Source organism: Leptonotus elevatus, chromosome 14 (genome assembly GCF_054856555.1).
Source record: "Leptonotus elevatus isolate MCC_2025b chromosome 14, RoL_Lele_1.0, whole genome shotgun sequence".
NCBI classification, from domain to species: domain Eukaryota; kingdom Metazoa; phylum Chordata; class Actinopteri; order Syngnathiformes; family Syngnathidae; genus Leptonotus; species Leptonotus elevatus.
Genome location: NC_141252.1, coordinates 11,229,799 through 11,247,545, shown reverse-complemented (window position 1 = coordinate 11,247,545; position 17,747 = coordinate 11,229,799). Strand labels below are relative to the sequence as shown.

Genomic DNA, 17,747 nt, shown 5'->3' with positions numbered 1-17,747 from the left:
GGAAGAGCATTTAATTGTTCTTCCTGTTGCTTCTGAATTAAAAAAAATATATATATTTTCAGTTTTAAAAAAGCAACATCCATCCATCTATTATCCTAACAGTGTATCCCCTTGAGGATCGCGAACAGTTTTGTATAAACTGTCTCTAAAATTTGTTTTCAGATGGGGTTTTTTTCTGGCTCCAAAATGACCCAAAGCCAAAACCACATATATTTATTAGTTTTTTTAAATCCATCTTTGAATGAAAAGTGTGTTGTGTAAACAGCCCCTCATGCTTCAGAGTGAATCTTGTGAGCGCCTGGTCCAGGCATCCATTAGCAGCCGATGGCACTTTAATTGGGCTGTAATGGCCACTTTGGGTCGCACCACTTCATTACAACTGTATGATTCTTGCTGCTTTATTGGCAACACCACCAGGGGCCCCCGGGTGAGGACAGACGACTGTAAGCAAATTCTGAGTCCTCCTGGCATTTTGTTTCAACTCCCTGGGCGCCAGGAATGCCTTCCACTTCCTCAGAGAAAAGGTTAGCATTCGTGAAATGAGTCTCACACTTTTTTTTTGCCAGTGAAACAGGCAGGACAGAATGCAGCATGTTGTTCTGAATGTAATCTTTTTCTTAACTGATATTTCATTCAACCAATTTAACTACTTTCCAATCCCGTTTTTGTTTTGGGTTGACCAGAAGGCATGTTTATTGGTTCAGTTACTATGACGACGATCTGATGGGACATCTGCTGCTGTTGCTTTCAGTGCCACCAAAATGCGAAAGTAGACCGCAAGTTTCCAGTGAGTTCCTCAATGCTAAAAGTAAACCCCTCGCTTCTCCTGAGCACAATTCTGCATTTATGAAGTAAATTCCCACTCCTCTTACTATACTGAGCATATGCAGACTAGTGATTTAGATGATTCCTAACTTGTTCCTGATTGGAGTATTAAGTGTTAAAGCGGTCCTGGTCTCCCCTGCAGTTCTTTCTGGCTTGATGTATAACTGTAGGATTTGTTATGTTCAAGCACAGAGGCAAAGCATATTATTATAGTGGTCCAGAGCATGTCAAAATGTCAGGGGGGAACGCCCACCCTCCTACAGTCTACAAAGGCAATGCTTATTCAGGCATTATCCTCAAGGACAGTAAAAGTGGCTCTTTGGTTTGGTTAGCAATCCTGAGTATTTTACCTTTTTTTTCCCCCCATGAGAGCTGCAAGTAACTTCTGGCAGCTCCAGAAAACAACTTGGGTTCATTGTTCAATGTCACTGTTAAAATATATAGTCCAGCTTTTCACTGTATTCGCTGAATGTGCAATTTGAACGTAGCTTTATTTTACTTTTAGTGTGAAATGGTGCACTTTGTGGGCGATGGACCGAAACACATTCCTTTCAATACTTACACCTAAACATTACTTGCAAGCTTATATTACAAATCAGCAGACCAGAAAATGATCATAGCTTGTTGTACTCCTGTTTGTCATAACCAATTTGGATGGTAATGGATAGATAGAAGTGCTTATACAAGCATTAATTACATGATTTGAAGACACTAATCATACGGTTGTCACAAGTCTAAAATTGGAGTCTTTTCTTTGCTTTAAACAGCAGTCGCATTCCATTCTTAAGTATCACAGATTCTATTCATGTGAAAACCTGAAATGTGTCCACATACTGTAGTTTAACTGCTTGGTCCCTGAACGGTGTTTATTCAGCTGTAACGCACATGAAGTAAAGGGCGTCACAGACGAACATTATCAGTCTTGCTTTAACAGAGAAGCCACACCACAGTACAGTCAATTCAGTCGACTGAAAGAGCATTTTATCCCTGAAAAGAAGTGAATCTTTTGTTTGTTTGTTCAGTGTTATTTGATCGAGAGGTTACACACACACAGGACAAAGTGCAAGAGGCATCAGCTCGGAGAATCTCTTTTTGGCTTTATGTAACCTCCTAAACCGCCTCATCACTCAGATTTAGATTTCAAAGTAGCGTTGGGTGGACCCATCCCATCACTCACACGGAATGATAAAATAAGAAAGACCTTAAAGCTGGCCAACACTAACTACATTCTGTATGTTTGACAAGTTGGTATGTAATTACAGAGGAGTTTGCCTCTTGGATTTATCATGCTTCCGTGCAAGACGTGAGGGGACTCTTGCTCGGTTAGCTGGCATGTCAGCCAGCAAAAAAGGTTCAATGATTCAGTCATTCCAATATATAATAATAATAATAATAATAATAGTAGTAGTAATAATAACATATCTGAGATTTGAGCCCTTAGTTGACAGCAAGGCAAAATGGCCGCCCAGTGAAATGGATGAAAACAGCTGTTGTTGTTGTTTTTTTTGCATGATTTGTATTAATTTTCACCACAATACCATTTTTTCCACTAGCGGTGGAGCATATAACTTATTGCAAGTACAACTTCTGACTTGACTTCTGCTTTAAGTAACCTACTGACCAGTTAGAGAAGTGAGAAAAGGGCTTTCCCCAATAACCAGAAATGTTGACGTATATAGTTATCCAAAATGTCTTGTAAAGTAAATAGTACCCAATATTTTCTGACATGAGAGGGAAATAAGAAGCCTAGCACAGATACCAATTGGTTGAATAAGCAGTGTTTCCCTAATTCTTTTGCGAAATGATGGATGAAAGTCTTAAAACAAGAGCGCAAAAGTGCATGCCTGTGGTATAGTGTTGTGCTGGTGTGTACCCACTCAACTGCAGCACAGCTGTCTTTGCAGCAACCCCGCCCTCCTTTGGGTGCACAGCGCGTGAGTGTGTGTGTGCTACTATTATGTGTGGTCTGTCAGGCTTGCTAGCGCCATCCACCACTAGAAGCCATTAGAAATGATGCATTTCATTATGTAATCTGAGAGCGCACTAATCAAATGAGTTCCAGTGGAGCTCTGACCATGGCTGTGAGGCATTCATGAGAGCATTTATTTGAGTTGAGTCATCTTTGGCAAGTGAGAGATGGATGATCCATGCTGGAGCAGCACCACACATTGACTCAACATTATTCATATACTGAAGCGCTTTTACTACAGCTGCAGCTGTAACAAAGCACTTGCCATAGAACACAGCCTTTTCTGTCCCAGTTAGATTGCTAGTTTGAGGCCATGCTTAAATAATGAGAGAATTTGAGTCTTCATTTGGGGAAGGCAAGGTCTCTTGTCCACAGGCGGCACGATGATGATGATGATGATGATGATGATGATGATAAGGATGACACAAAGGCTCCTCTGTGTCACTTGACCGTGATGCAGCAAAGTGGTGCTGCTGAGCATTGTCTCACACACTCCCTCACCTATCTATTTTTTTCTTTTTCTATGTAAAATAAGCAGAGGAGGGTGTGTCATTTGCATAGATGGTATTTGGAGCTAAACCTGAAATCTACACAACCAGCATAAACTGATAAAAAAAAAATCTGCATCAAACAAAAGTCAGTTCTAGGTTAAATTAGTGTGCACACCCCGTGCTTATTTAGTTATTTATAAACGAATTGAGCTGGGCTGTTAACTGACGTTTTATTCTATTAAATTGTCAAATTGTCCACTAGTAGCACCATGTGTGGGCAGAAATCGCTGCCATTCTGCCTCCAAGCTACACGTACAACACATGTTCAACAATGTTTACAGCTATAGTGCGAGGATAGCAGACAAGACATGTTTCATGGTAAGCCGCCCTCATTTACCGTATTCCCCTGCAGTGCTCACCTAATTAGCAGAGACTATCACAACACTGTTGGAATTATTTTGGGAAAATTTATGGAGGCAAGGACGCCAGGGAGGTTTTGGTTTATAATAATAATTTCACTGATAGAGTGTCAGTATAGTATGCAGCAAGAATGCTGCACTTAATAGCGGCGCTCCTCTTTAATCTGCAAATGATCTCCCCCCCCCCCCCCCCCCCCCCCCTTGGGTCCAACATAATGCTCTGGGATTTATTACCATACCTGTGAGTTAAATTAATTAGCTGAGCACATCACAGTCAGAGCCACGGGAAAACGAAATCATCTCAAAACATTAGTGTGGGGTCAGATGGTCGATCACACTGATCTGGTCTGCCAATCCAGTGGCACTGTCCCTGATGTCCACAAAATGTTGTAGACGTGTGTCAATCAGGACCGCCCCGCAACATCCAGAACCTTTGGAACTCTGGGCGGATCTCATTGACCCCCATGTCCCTGAGAAACCTTTTAACCACCTTGGTGAACTCAACCCTGCTCAGCTTGTGAATGTCACATAAACAAAGAAAGCAGTGATTGGCAAAATGGCCGCCCCCTAGTGATTAGCACTTAAAGTTCTGAGGTTCAGGGTTCGAATCTTAGTTATGACTTTTCCCACATAACAAAAACATGCACGGTAATCTAAGTCAAAACTTTAAATTGGGTGAAAAATATTTTTTTAAATGGCTTGATGGAAAACTGAAACATACCCAAGGACAGAATATTCCTGGTGAGCGTACTTCATGCAAGGAGGATGTTCACACTGAAATATTTCTTACATCAAAAACTCAAGTAGTTCAAGAGACTGTGCAGTGGTGGGCCAATGTCAGCATTAATCACTTTATTTGGCCATTGGACTGTCTTGGCTGTTGCAACAGAGCTCAGGATCGTAAACAGTGAAGAGCATGAAAGGCTGCAAAGAGGCCCCCGCGTGCCTGTGGGATGTAGTTCATGGTTTATGCTTGTAAAAAGAGCCATAATCTTGTGCCTCATCTGGGACTTGGGCTGGAATTCCCCTCGCATGGAGCAAAAAAATCGCAGATGAATGAGTGGCACAAGAGTTGGCATTCACAGCACAGACTTGAAGCTTAGATAAATAGACAGTATGGAGGACACATTTTAATCTGTGACTGTAGCCTGACGTCATGTGACTGATTAAAATGACATTAAGGGAAAATAAAACCACCAACCTCTGATTCATAATGAAATTGCAGCTTTATTTCAGCTTCAAACTCAACCACTTCTTTTTTTTTTTTTTATGGCAACTATTGCCCCCTAATGTTACAACTGGGCAATGCTTTAGCTCCACTGTAAACTCATGGCATTCACATATGGATTCATAGACATTTACAGGTAAAGTAATTACATAGACACAGTAACAGAAAACGGTTCCTTTTTGTGTGCATTATTTGCTATTGAGGGCAACAAAGTGATATATCGGTTAGCACGTCTACCTCTCACATTACAAAAACATAATTGTTACATTAATTGAAGACTTGTTCAAATGTGAGTGTGAACCACGGCCGGGAAAGTAATTTAAATTTAATCGTGATTTTGGTTTTGGCTTCTCACAATAATAAAAATATTATAAAAATATATATATAATGATTAATGTGTCAATCAGTACAGTATGTGTTTGCAAGTTCCTGCTTTGTGAAAGCACGCTGAATGCACCGTGGAGCTTGTGCAGCAAGCATGTGGCAAATGTTATTCTGCCTTCCCTGAGCGTGCTTAATGACACCTCAGTTGGAGTTTACTGTGAAACTAAACAGCAAAAAATGGTACACACATTATATATTTCAATTACAAGGCATACAGAAAATGTTGGAGTTGGACTTATATTCCTTCAAATAAATATTCACACAAAACGCTATAGTAACACATACAGTGACATTTAATATATATATATATATATATATATTCACAGGCATAATATTCTTCCTTGGCTGTGAAAAGTTCAATTGTGAATTTTTTTCTTCTAGTCTATTTGGAGACTAAATCCCTCCTCTTTCATCTATAACTGCTTCAAACAACAAAGGCTATGTAGAAATTAAAAGTATTTTGTTATGATTGTATTATTGTTAATGTTTCATGTATAAAGCAGTTTGTTTCAGCTGCAGCTATGCAGTGAAAGCGCTACATAAATAAAGATGAGCGAAGTTGTTCATCTTAATGTATGTGTCTATCTCCATGCGTACGCCACACTGCCCCTAAGAGGTCACGGCACACACAGCAGGAACAGCAGATATTTGTTGCTATCATTTTAATTATAGCTAATTTATTTTATGGTTGTCTTTCAAGTTACAGTAAAAACACATCCATCGCGGGGGTTATGATCCACACCCTAAAAACGCTAAGAGATAACATTTTGCCATCATTAGCATATATCAAAATATTGATTAGTATTTTTTTAAATTATGATCCAGCCCTAGTGTTAACGGTTGTTTGTCTGTGTGTGTCCTGAGCTTGGCTGGCAACCACTCAAGTGTGTATTCCGCCAAAGAAACATCATCTACTTACTCAAATTTTCATCTTAAAAGCTCAAACCTTTTTCCTAACATGCAGGATGTGGATGTCTGGACTACTAAACTCTCTATCGTGTTTGCGTGAAGGGATTTCTTCACAGTCAAAGCTTTGTTGCAGCAACTAAAGGATAAAATAAAGAACATGACCCATTGAGCAACATGGCCAATACACTACATTTGTTATATATTTATGCATTGATATTTACAACAAGAAGATATGATCCTTACCTCAAAAAACTGCTTCTCTACTTTTGGGTTGATGCCTTCAGTGCGTTCCTCGTAGCAACAAATGATGCAGGTCTCTGGTCCACTGAGCAACTTCAAGGTCTCCACCAGCGGGATAATCGACTGTGCGGAAATAAATGAAAGTATTTGAGGAGAACTCAATGCCGGTAGCGGACATGTTGAAAACATGCAAAACGTCCATTTAGACTAAGTCTGCAACAATACCTGCTCATAATAAATGCAATCTGCCATAAGGACATAGTTTGGAGGGGGAAGGAAACCAGATACATCTTCACCCCTGAAAAAAAGGACACCTCAGACTATAAATGTGAGTACCCATCATCATCATCATCATCATCATCAATCAAGCATGTTAAATAAATATTGAAAATAGTACAAACCATTTCAGTACCTTGGCAGTTATGGATCCACTACTGATGAGAGTCTGATTGTCTTGAATGTTCGTTCTCAGAAGGGTTTGTAGCTCCTCCAAGTCTGTCACGCAAACGTAAGCACTGTGGAAATCAACACAATTAACCAGCAATTAACGGACATTAACTGTGTGAGCTAAAACAGAAACTTCATGTGTACACGCTTCAGGTGTTCAGTTGATAACATTCATTGCTGCCTTTCATAGGGCAACATAATATATGTGTACATAAACGGTAAATATTTGTATGAAAACACATCTAAGCCATCAATGTAAGTCAACAATTTATCAATTTTCAAAAAATCCTGTCCTCATTATGGCCATGGTTGTGTAGGAGCCTATCCCAGCTTTGGGGTGGTTATCAGTAAATCACAGGGTACACAGGTAGAACATGCAAACTCGTCGATCTCAACAAAAACAGTAAAAGTACGGCTGTAACTGAACGTGCCTCTGGTACTGCTTGACAACGTATTTGCCACACCTCCTTCGTTATGTCGAGACCGTCAAGGACCCCCATGTATTTGAACTCACCCCATAGTTGCTGCCATCAAACCAACGACCCCAGTCCCAGCTCCTAACTCCACCACTCTTTGGCCAGCCCATAAGTTTACTCCTGAGGGTGGATCGTAAAATTGTTTTGTTTCTAAATATTTTGCAAGAACGATGGCCGCATCCCACACCACACAGCCCACGTCCCCCATGTAACATTGGCTGACTGTCAGGGTAGAACCGTCGTTTTTCTCAATTTCTCTCACAAAATAGTTGTTGCGCTCTCCCTGCGTCGCCATGTTGGATAAATCGGAGCGGAAACGGAAGTGGACCTGTTGTTGTCATTTCGAAAAAAATAAAATAATATTCTTTGCCTTCTAACTATTAAAGTACGGTATGCTTTTGTGTGTAAGTAGGTAGGTGGTTGGTACTAAATCTGCCCATAAAAACTTAGAACATGTCATCGATAATATTTTGAACATAACGTGTGGGGGGAGGGGGGCGCTCGTGCCAGATTTTTTTTTAATGGCGTCTGTTAGCTTGTAAGCTAACAGCAGCTTCTACTGTCTGTCTTTATTAGCTTTTTACTTAATTTAATACTGAAGATTGAAGACTGATTTGGGAAGCAGGCTTCTATACGGTGAATTTTAGAACGTTTTGTAATGTTTTGGAGCAGCACAGAAGAGATTGCAACTAGTGACACTTTAGAAAGTGGACATAGCTCTGAGGTATCTACTGCTGAAAGAAGTCTTGTAAATGGAACAACTTCTAATAATCCGGTGTCAGCCAACCCTGCTTCGTCCTCTGAAAGTTTGCAAGAAGGGAGTACGCACTCCAGCACTGGTCCATCGCTTCCTCGCACAGCCACAGGTAACTCTGAAGGAATATAATATAGTCACACTCACTAAAATTTGAGCCTATAAAAGACCACATTAATGTACTGTGTGGTTTTGTATTGGAGCAGGCCCAGGGGTGGCGCGAGATGGTGGTCGTGATTGGCCATAACCACCCCTTGTCACTCTCTGGACACCCTCCTGGCCTCCCCCACACCCAGGGAAATTTTTGATATGTGATTTTATCGGCCATTTTCACATGGATGCATTATTCTTACACCTGACACATGTTACTTACATTAACTGCATACGTATAGAATAAATGCATAATTAATCTGAATGTTAACTAATAATTTGTTTTAAATAATAAGTAAAATAAAATGGACACTTAATTCAATACAAGCAAGAATACACCTTAGTAAAAGTAATGTTTAGAATTGTGAAGAATTAAGAGGTCTTTGTGTCAGGCTTTTTAGATATGATTTGAATGAATGAGACAAGGTGGCGTCAGCTGTCGGTGACATTTAGGACATTTAGTCACTTTGATAGGCTGTTAGCTAGCGATTCAGTGCATTGGATAAAATTAGACAGCAAAGAAAAGGAAATTATCTAGTGAATTAAGCGTTGCTTTTTACCTTTTAGTGCTTGATTGTGAGTGTGATGGGCATTGTTGTGGATATGTGGGACTGTGACTTTTATTTTATGGAATCCTGACTGGATGGTTGCTGTGTTAAATTTGACCATCCATTAGTTGTCAAAGAATTGTTTCGACACTGAAACACAAACTTCTTTTATGAATTCAGTCATCAACAGTCCGTGGTTTTCCCAAATAATATCTTTCACAAAACCCAATAAATCTAAATTAATTGCGGTGAGGTCTTGTGATCTTGGTGGCCGTTCAACTGGCCCTCATCAACCTTCCCATCTATGTAGTAATTAATTTTATGGGGTAATAAAGAAGATAAATAACTGATTTCACTCTTAGAACTGTATACTGTACCTGTCTGTGCCTTACATTTTGCTGGCATCCAGTCCCATGCCTCTCATGCAAAATCAGCTGGGGCAGGCTCCAACTCACCTGCGACACTAATAGGAAAAGGGCCATACAAAACAAAGAAGATTTTTTTGTGTTGTATAATCTGTGGCTGAGTAATGTTTACGATTCATTAAAATCTATACGCTCCTTTTGCTGAAAAGGTCAGTTCCCCCACAGCCATCAGTTAGGAACGACCAATCCACCCCACCTTGCCTGTGACTCGGACAGCACCTACCATGGAGGAACACCAAGCCTCAGGAAGATCCCGGGTTCTGCAAGGGCCACACACCCTGCGCGGACACCGCTGACTAATCACACTGGTATTGTGGCCCAAAGCGGTAGTTTGAGTTGGAGGTGTTACATTTTTTCACTTAAATTTCTCTTTTATTACAGCTACAAGTTGCTCCTCTTCTACAACAGGTTCTGGTTCATCTGTGATTGTAGCCCTGGTTGAAGGGCGCGGTTTGGCCAGGGGAGAGATTGGAATGGCCAGTCTTAACTTGAAATGTCCAGAGCTCGTACTCTCTCAGTTTGCAGACACTGGAACATATGCCAAGGTAATCTAAGCACTCACAAAAGCTGTAATTGCTTATATTTGTAGTGGAACAATGCCAACTTGTACATACATTTCTTAAGGTCATAACCAAGGTCCATATATTGTTTCCGATGGAAATACTGATGCCGGACACTGCTTGTGATAAGGGAAAAGGGACAAAGCTCTTCAATCTCATCACAGAGAACTTCCAGGTGCCAATGCAAGAACATATGTAGCATAAAAACTGTCAATATTGTACTATTTGGTGCAAATATGTTTTTGTGTGTCAGGGTGTTGCTTTCACTGCAATTCAAAGGAAATATTTTAATGAGAAAAAAGGACTTGAGTACATCCAGCAGCTCTGTGCTCCAGAATTCAGCACTGTCCTGATGGAAGTTCATGCTAAGTACGCCATTGAGTGCAATTATGTGCAAAAAAAAAAAGAGAAAAGAAAATAGAGATAAACTGTGACAACCATTTTATTAGCAACTGTCCCAATTTGTGCAGATATTATTGCCTGGCGGCTGCAGCTGCTTTGCTGAAATACTTGGAGTTCATTCAGAACTCTGTTTATGCTGCCAAGTCTTTGAAAGTGAGCTTTAAGGGAAGCGAACAGACGGCTATGATCGACTCGGCGTCTGCCAGTAACATGGAGCTTGTGGTCAACAACAGAGACCACAGGTAGAGTAAGAACAAGAGATGACCGAACATCATTTTAGATAGTAGTGCTTGTCCCATCACATGTGTATTGTATATTTACTGTGCACACACAGGAGTGAACATACCCTTTTAGGCGTCCTTAACTACACAAAAACTCCCGGTGGCGCCAGAAGGTTACGCTCCAATATTCTGGAGCCTCTGATAGATGTGGATACCATTAACGTACGCTTGGACGCGATACAAGAAATGCTGCAGAATGAGGAGCTCTTCTTTGGATTGAAGAATGGTACCAAAGAAATTATTTTTATCAAACTTGACTCGAGTATGATACAAATTGACAAAAATTATTTGAATATTTGAACGTTTCACCCCCTCCAGCTATAGGCCATTTCCTGGATATTGACCAGCTGCTCTCTGTTCTAGTCCAGGTCCCAAAACAAGAGACAGTATGTGAAGTACTTTTATTACTTATTATGCACTCATACTAATTTTATGTAATTTATCATCTATTGGTGTGCTGAAATACAGTTATTAACCAACAGCATGAAGCAGACCATAAAGACCATGGGTATGTTTAAATTAGGCAGTGGTTTTGTTTGCCACAATTCTTTAATTAAACAGCTTGTGGGAAGGAAGTCAATAAATGTGCCAATTTAAAGCCCCAAATTCACAGACCTTCAAAGTCTTTATTGGACTTGCCATGACCCTCAGTGTTAAAGGGGGTGAAAATTGCCTGCACGAGATATTAGCCCTGGCTGGCACAGACTGGTTCTAATCACTATGGTACAATATGTGAAGTTCTAACTGTATGACTAAAAACCTTTTACTATACCAAGTTCATTATGTGTAATGTGCATTATGTGTTTTAAAAACATAAAGTCAATTTACTAATATTTTAAATAATATGCTCCTTAATTTCATTGTCTTTAATTGTGTCTTTGATGGTGTTCGTTTCCAAATTTGGTTCTTTGTTCTTTCTTATTTAATGTATAAACTTCAGTGAATACAGACAGGCCCATGTATAGCAGTAATCAGTTGTATTATACTATTATTGTAGGTTCAGATTGCAGAAGCGAAGATTACACACGCCATTCAGCTGAAACACACTTTGGATTTGGTGCCACAGTTGAGGGTTGGTGTCTACTGATATACACAAGCTCCTAAGTTAGGTTTTAAATAATTTTTTTAAAGATTTTTTTTTTTTAACAGGTGGTGTTAAAGAACTGCAACACGGCTCTTCTTAAAGCATGCAGCACTTCATTAGAGGACAACAGGTGTGTAAGTCTTGTGGCAGCTGACATGATTTGTTTGCACTTTTACTTATACAGTCGTTTGTGTACACCTTCAGATTTGACATGATCTTGAAGCAGATCCTCACCGTGATAAATGATAACTCTACATACCTGAAGGGGAACCTTAACATGCGCTCACAGAAGTGCTATGCCGTGCGACCCAACATTAACGAGTTCCTGGACATTGCCCGACGAGCTTATACCGAGATAGTGGATGACATTTCAGGTGGAGACGTCAGTGTATTTGTTCACAACTTCTTGTCTAGAGATTTTGATGTGTCAACCTAATTTGCCTTTTTTTTAAATGAGATATATATTCTGACTTTTCAGAGGATGCTCATTTGAAATCTGATTATTTATACAATATAAAAAAATGCATTTCTTAGGCGACGAGTCAAAACAAACAGGAACACATACCATCAGCAACCTTTATTTCATGTCAAAATTCTGCATATGCCTTCACAATACAAGTATGTCTAATGATGATTAAAATGCTAGATCCTTTATAATGGACCACAACATTTTCAGTAAGAACATGTGTTTAAATCAATTTCAGAATGTTAGAAATGGGAAACTGACACAAGTTCTTACAGTCTTTTGCCACTGTCATGTTATTTTTTTAACATTAAAAGATATATTTAAAAAACAACAACAACTTAAACTCTGAATTTGGACAGGTTGAGACAAAAATTGTGCAGCTCAGTTTTTCACAATTTCAGTAAGATATGCTGTTGTACGCTGAGTAAAAAGAGTGCCAAACAAATCTGATCCAGATGGGATCAGATTGCACATAGGAAAACAATTTACATTTCATCCATCCATTCTGAATACCACTTGTCCTCATTCGGGTTGTGGATGAGGTTGAATCTATCCCAGCTGACTTGGATGAGAGGCAGGCACCCTTGACTGGTCATCACTCTGTGGCTAGGCACGCATACAATACACACTCTCTTTCACACCTATGGACTGTTTTGAATCTTAAATGAACCAAATATTTTTAATTTACTGTGGGAAGAAGCGCATGAAGAACAAACGCCACACATAAAAGCCAGAGACGAGATTTGAACCGCGAACCTGAGAACTTGTGATGCAGATGTGTTCACCTTTAGCCCCATGTGCTGCCCACAATTTTAATTTATCATAGAAAATCTTTTTTATGCTACAATTTGTTTCTTTAGATTCAACAAAACATTTGGATATGGATGTTTTTAGCTATCAACATTATCTTCCGTGGGTGTTTTAGGAAGTGTTCATAGCATAGCACTTGTGTTTCTCAGGACTAATAAACCAGATGGCGGAGAAATATGGCTTTCCCATGCGCACAAGCTTCAGCACCGCTCGAGGTTTCTTCATCCAGATGAAGCTGGGAGGCATGTTGTTGCCTGAGGGGAAACTTCCTTCAGAGTTCATCAAGGTATCATCAGCGAGAATGACAATACAAACTCTGTTTGTATCTTTACTGAAGTAAAAATATATAAAAACTCACTGGCATTATTATGCCATCGGCAACATGTGTAAGTTTAATTTGTCCTGGTGACAGTGCCCATTTTTATGCTTTCACAGTTGTTTAATCGCTGCAATTTGCTGCATTTAACAACCTTATTAATTTGAGGCAACATAATTATGATTTATTGTACGAGCATAATTGCTGGCATTCGGCATCTGTCCCCTCAGGTTGTCAAACACAAGGACAACTATGGCTTTACCACTGCAGATCTGGTGAAGTTGAACGACCGCTGTAATGAGGCCCTGCGGGAGATCGTCCACATGTCCTATGTGTGAGTAGAGCCCAGAACAAGCACGTTTATATTTTGTGCATAGTTGTTTACATAATTTCAAATTGAGGGTCTTGTTCTCTTTATGTCCTTTTTAAATGAATTTGTCTTCCTTACTCTTTAATCAGTTGTTCACAATACGACACTGATTTAATTTGATTGGAATTAAAGTAATGGGAAAAAAATACATCTTAATTTGCCCTTTAATACAATTTTTAATTAATTAATTAATTAATTAATTAATTATTTTACTGTGAGAGCCAAATATTCCAGTAAAAGTATCAACAATTATTGGTTTAATGACTTAACACATGCATTGTTTGATAACTCCTGGTATATTAAATCCACCTACAGTTTATTAACTTTAATTTAGACATACAGTGTAATCATCACCTTTATTTGTGTGTGTAAACCTGCACATACAATAACACAACACCGAACCTGTCAGTTCATCAAATCAAGCTGCTAAAAGAGTACTGCACATGTAAAGGCTCAAGCCAAGTATATTAAGAACAGCAAAACGCACAATGGACACACAATTTGGAAATTTGATCAATAATGTTGGATAAAATAAATAAATTCATAATAAAGGTTTCAAGTTTTATAAATAACTACATTGCAATTCAAAAATGTATCTTATAAACAACAAACGATTTGCCTGGAAATGATCATAAACCAGAAGTTTCTCCTTATTGTTTGTCACAGAATCAACAGCCGCAACAGTTCACAAGAAGCAACTCCCTTTTTATGTTCTCATCTTAGTGAAAGACTTGGTCCTCTTTCAAGCAGCTGATGCTGTATGTCTGAGTCATGTCTAATATGGTGACTCATCATGTCATTCGAGAGCGGGATGATCAACATCTTATTCGTGCCGATCATCACATGGCACATATCCACAGTAGCCCAATAACCCAATATTTTACTAATTATGCCAGCACAACTGTACCCCTGGTATCTAACCTACAGTATGTGGCCTTCACCTTCATGCTCTGAAGAATCACCACACAAGTGCTTTTATTAGAGTACCGGTAATCTCTTACCACTTGAACTTGTTTCCTTCCAAGGGTGGTATGTCAACTGCTCAGCACTATCCGTGAGCACATCCATTGCCTCTACAAACTGTCCGATGCTGTATCGATGCTGGATATGCTGCTATCCCTGGCAAATGCATGCACCCTCTCTGATTATGGTGAGTGTAATGTGCTGCTCACGTCTTGTCAAACTTGTCAACACATTCGATTACTTCTGATTTCCAGTCGCATAACAGTCAGCACTCAACGTAGCGCCTGGGAAATGCCAATGAGCAGGCACTTCTTCTGAACTCTGGCCTTTTTTTGTGCGAGCCGAGGGTAACCCAGTCATTTCCAAAGGTGGAGACCCTCAGCTGTCTAAGAGTGTCTGTCCACAGTCACGTGCTGACTGACAGCCCGCTTCTTTCCCTGCCAACTTTTGCTCAGATTAGTTTGTCCATAAACATGCACGCTGTAGTTACCAAGTCAGATCACCCCCACTGGGGGGAGCTGTCTCTCAATGCTCAACTATGTTTAAAAAGTTTTATACTCTATGTAAGTGATGTAAACATTAATCTGTACCAGAATCATGTTGTTTGCATTAGAATTTTTTTCCAAAGAGGTGATGTTGTTGGTATTTTTTGTATATGCGTACAAATCAGTTAACCAACCTGGGGCATATTTCTCCTGAAAATTTTGATTTGAACTCCAAATTGCAAAACTTTTGGGGCATTCAAATTCCACTGTATATAAGAGATACATGAATGCAACAGTATTACACACACATCAATATAAACAAGTATATGTTTGACTATAAAGATTGGGATTCAAACGGCTCCCCAAGAGAGAAGCCAACTGGTCTAAAATGTCCCCTTGTAGCTATTTAAAGTATAGATCTGATATCAAGCCCCCACAATATGAGAATTAGGTCTAACAAAAACTGCCCATGACTGTGATTGTCTAAATCATAAAAATATGTTGTGCTGCTGTAAAGTGATCACTTGAGTATATTCATAAGCAGGAGCTTTATATTGCAAATAGACTGATTTTGCAACTGATTTTGTTACGCTGCTTCCAAATGAATGACATCAATATTGCACATAAACATTCATAGCTATAATACCGTAATTGTGCATCAATGTTGTACAGAATGTAATAGTAAGTAGAATCCATGTTATCTATTTAGAGCAATGTTGTACAATTGTAAATCATAGATTTTGTTGTTGTTGTTGTTGCAAGTGCGACCAGAGTTCACAGACACATTAGCCATCAAACAGGGACGTCATCCCATCCTGGAGCGAATGCCCGGACAGCAGCTTGTGTCGAACAACTGCTACGTCTCCGAGGGCAGCAACTTTGTCATCATCACAGGGCCCAACATGAGCGGGAAATCCACATATCTCAAACAGGTGGCACTGTGTCAGATCATGGCTCAAATAGGTCAGTATTACCGACCTTTGAAGCAGCACACTGCTGTGATTTGAGTCATTTAACTTATTTGGTTTTTTTTTACAGGTTCTTTCGTACCTGCTGAGTATGCTTCTTTCCGCGTAGCAGATCAGATTTTCACCAGAATTGGTGTTGATGATGATTTTGAAACTAACTCTTCCACATTCATGTTGGAAATGAAGGAGGTACTGTACTTTATTTTCTGAGAAATAAATCACTGCTTGATCATTCAATTTCCTCTCCCCTTAAGGTGTCATACATAATCCACAATGTCAGCGAGCGGTCTCTCATCATCATTGATGAGCTGGGACGGGGCACCAGTGCTGAAGAAGGCATTGGAATATGTCACTCAGTTTGTGAGTTTCTCCTCAGCCTCAAGGTAAACTGACATTTCGTTGTTCAATTAGCAGCTAAATGAACCTACGACAGTTTATATTATATACATTTACTTGCTTACAATCTGTGAGATTTGTAATGTTTGTCATGTCCGTAGGCCTTCACCCTGTTTGCCACACACTACCTTGAGCTGTGCCAACTAGAATCTCTGTATCCCAGTGTGGAAAACCAGCACATGCAGGTTCAGCACACACGTACTCGTGAAACTGGCACTGAGACTATAGTGTACACACACTTACTGAGTCAAGGATTCTCTGAAGAAAAACATTACGGTAAGCAGACTGTTAAATCACTGTGATGAAATATTTTCCAGAAGGGTGTCATCAAATCGTATTATTGCTCTTTCAGGCCTTAGAGCGGCAGAAATTACCTCACTTCCTTCGAGTATAATCCAGGAAGCAAAGACAATTGCCACCAAAGTCAGCAAGCAGCTTTCGGTAGGCTTCATTCAATTGTCTTGTTCACAGTACACAATAAAGTACGTCCAACAGTGTGTGCACAAAGTAAAGCATGCAATATGCCCCCTGGTGTTTAATAAACAGTGCTACTAGTACAAATTCCCTTCAAATGTTTCCGAGGAACTAAAATGCGTTTTGGACATTCATCCCAAGGCCAAGCATAAGAGTGATCCCGAAACAGAGAGGCAGCGCACTTTATACAGCTTGGCCACCCGCCTGCTGCAGACTGCCAGAAACTCCAGACTTGACCCGGACAGCCTACGCATGTATCTGAAGGGCCTAAAGAAGCAGTATGAGGCAGAGCTGGAGGCTACAGGGCTGCCAGCATCCGCTGACGCCTAAAAGAGGAACCAAATGACTGTCGCAGATGTACATCAAGTGAGAAAGTAAAAGGCTGGCATCTTAGGTTTATTAAACAAGGATGCATTCTTTTGACTTATTTGCCACAAATACTTAATACAAATCCAATGCAGAGAGAAAGTAAAACATACTGCTAATATGCAGACCATTCTCAACATTAAGAGAATGCTAAATTTCAAATTCTGAGATATTGTTACCCAGAAAGAGAAGATGAAAGAAAATAAGAGTGTAAGTAAGCCCTATTATTGTTTATGTCTCTATTTTGTATTTATATGTATTGCATATTTATATAGACACAGTATTTTGTTGCAGTTTGTCATTTTATATACACGTTATTGTATTTTTTTAATCACCTCGTTAAATTTGTGTACATTGTACTCAAAGTGCAATATTAAAAATAATTATTCTTCATAAATAGGCCGTCCTGGGAACTTAGAATATGACATTACTTTTGTTCATTGGTTCACGTTTGGCATTACATAAATACATTAAATGTTATAAGCAAAACCAAATCAAAGTAATAGCTCACCCGTAAAGGGTATACTGCAATGGTTTATAA

General features: G+C 39.5%; 2 protein-coding genes across 4 annotated transcripts; one reads left to right on the top strand and one right to left on the bottom strand.

Annotated features, from left to right (window-relative positions):
* Positions 1-4,971: 4,971 nt before the first annotated feature.
* On the bottom strand, positions 4,972-7,712 carry vcpkmt (valosin containing protein lysine (K) methyltransferase). The gene is made up of 5 exons (XM_086094222.1): positions 7,427-7,712; positions 6,867-6,980; positions 6,691-6,763; positions 6,469-6,588; positions 4,972-6,361 (listed from the first exon to the last, which is right to left on the bottom strand). Exons 1-5 carry the CDS (start codon positions 7,681-7,683, stop codon positions 6,257-6,259), a joined length of 669 nt encoding a protein of 222 aa, XP_085950348.1. The 5' UTR covers positions 7,684-7,712; the 3' UTR covers positions 4,972-6,256.
* Positions 7,713-7,718: 6 nt separating this feature from the next.
* msh4 (mutS homolog 4) lies at positions 7,719-17,700 on the top strand. Of its 3 annotated transcripts, none has more exons than XM_086094220.1 (20): positions 7,719-8,254; positions 9,415-9,573; positions 9,647-9,810; positions 9,890-10,000; positions 10,079-10,194; positions 10,296-10,469; positions 10,562-10,734; positions 10,827-10,894; positions 11,506-11,580; positions 11,658-11,722; positions 11,797-11,966; positions 13,018-13,154; positions 13,415-13,518; positions 14,580-14,704; positions 15,765-15,965; positions 16,041-16,159; positions 16,225-16,353; positions 16,468-16,642; positions 16,719-16,807; positions 16,982-17,700. In XM_086094220.1, the coding sequence occupies exons 1-20, from the start codon at positions 8,047-8,049 to the stop codon at positions 17,168-17,170; spliced, it is 2,751 nt and encodes a 916-aa protein (XP_085950346.1). In that variant the 5' UTR covers positions 7,719-8,046; the 3' UTR covers positions 17,171-17,700. The 3 variants fall into 3 exon arrangements, with proteins under 3 accessions (XP_085950346.1, XP_085950345.1, XP_085950347.1); XM_086094219.1 differs by having other exon boundaries at positions 10,275-10,469; XM_086094221.1 differs by lacking the exons at positions 10,079-10,194; positions 10,296-10,469; positions 10,562-10,734; positions 10,827-10,894.
* The last annotated feature ends 47 nt before the right edge of the window (positions 17,701-17,747 follow it).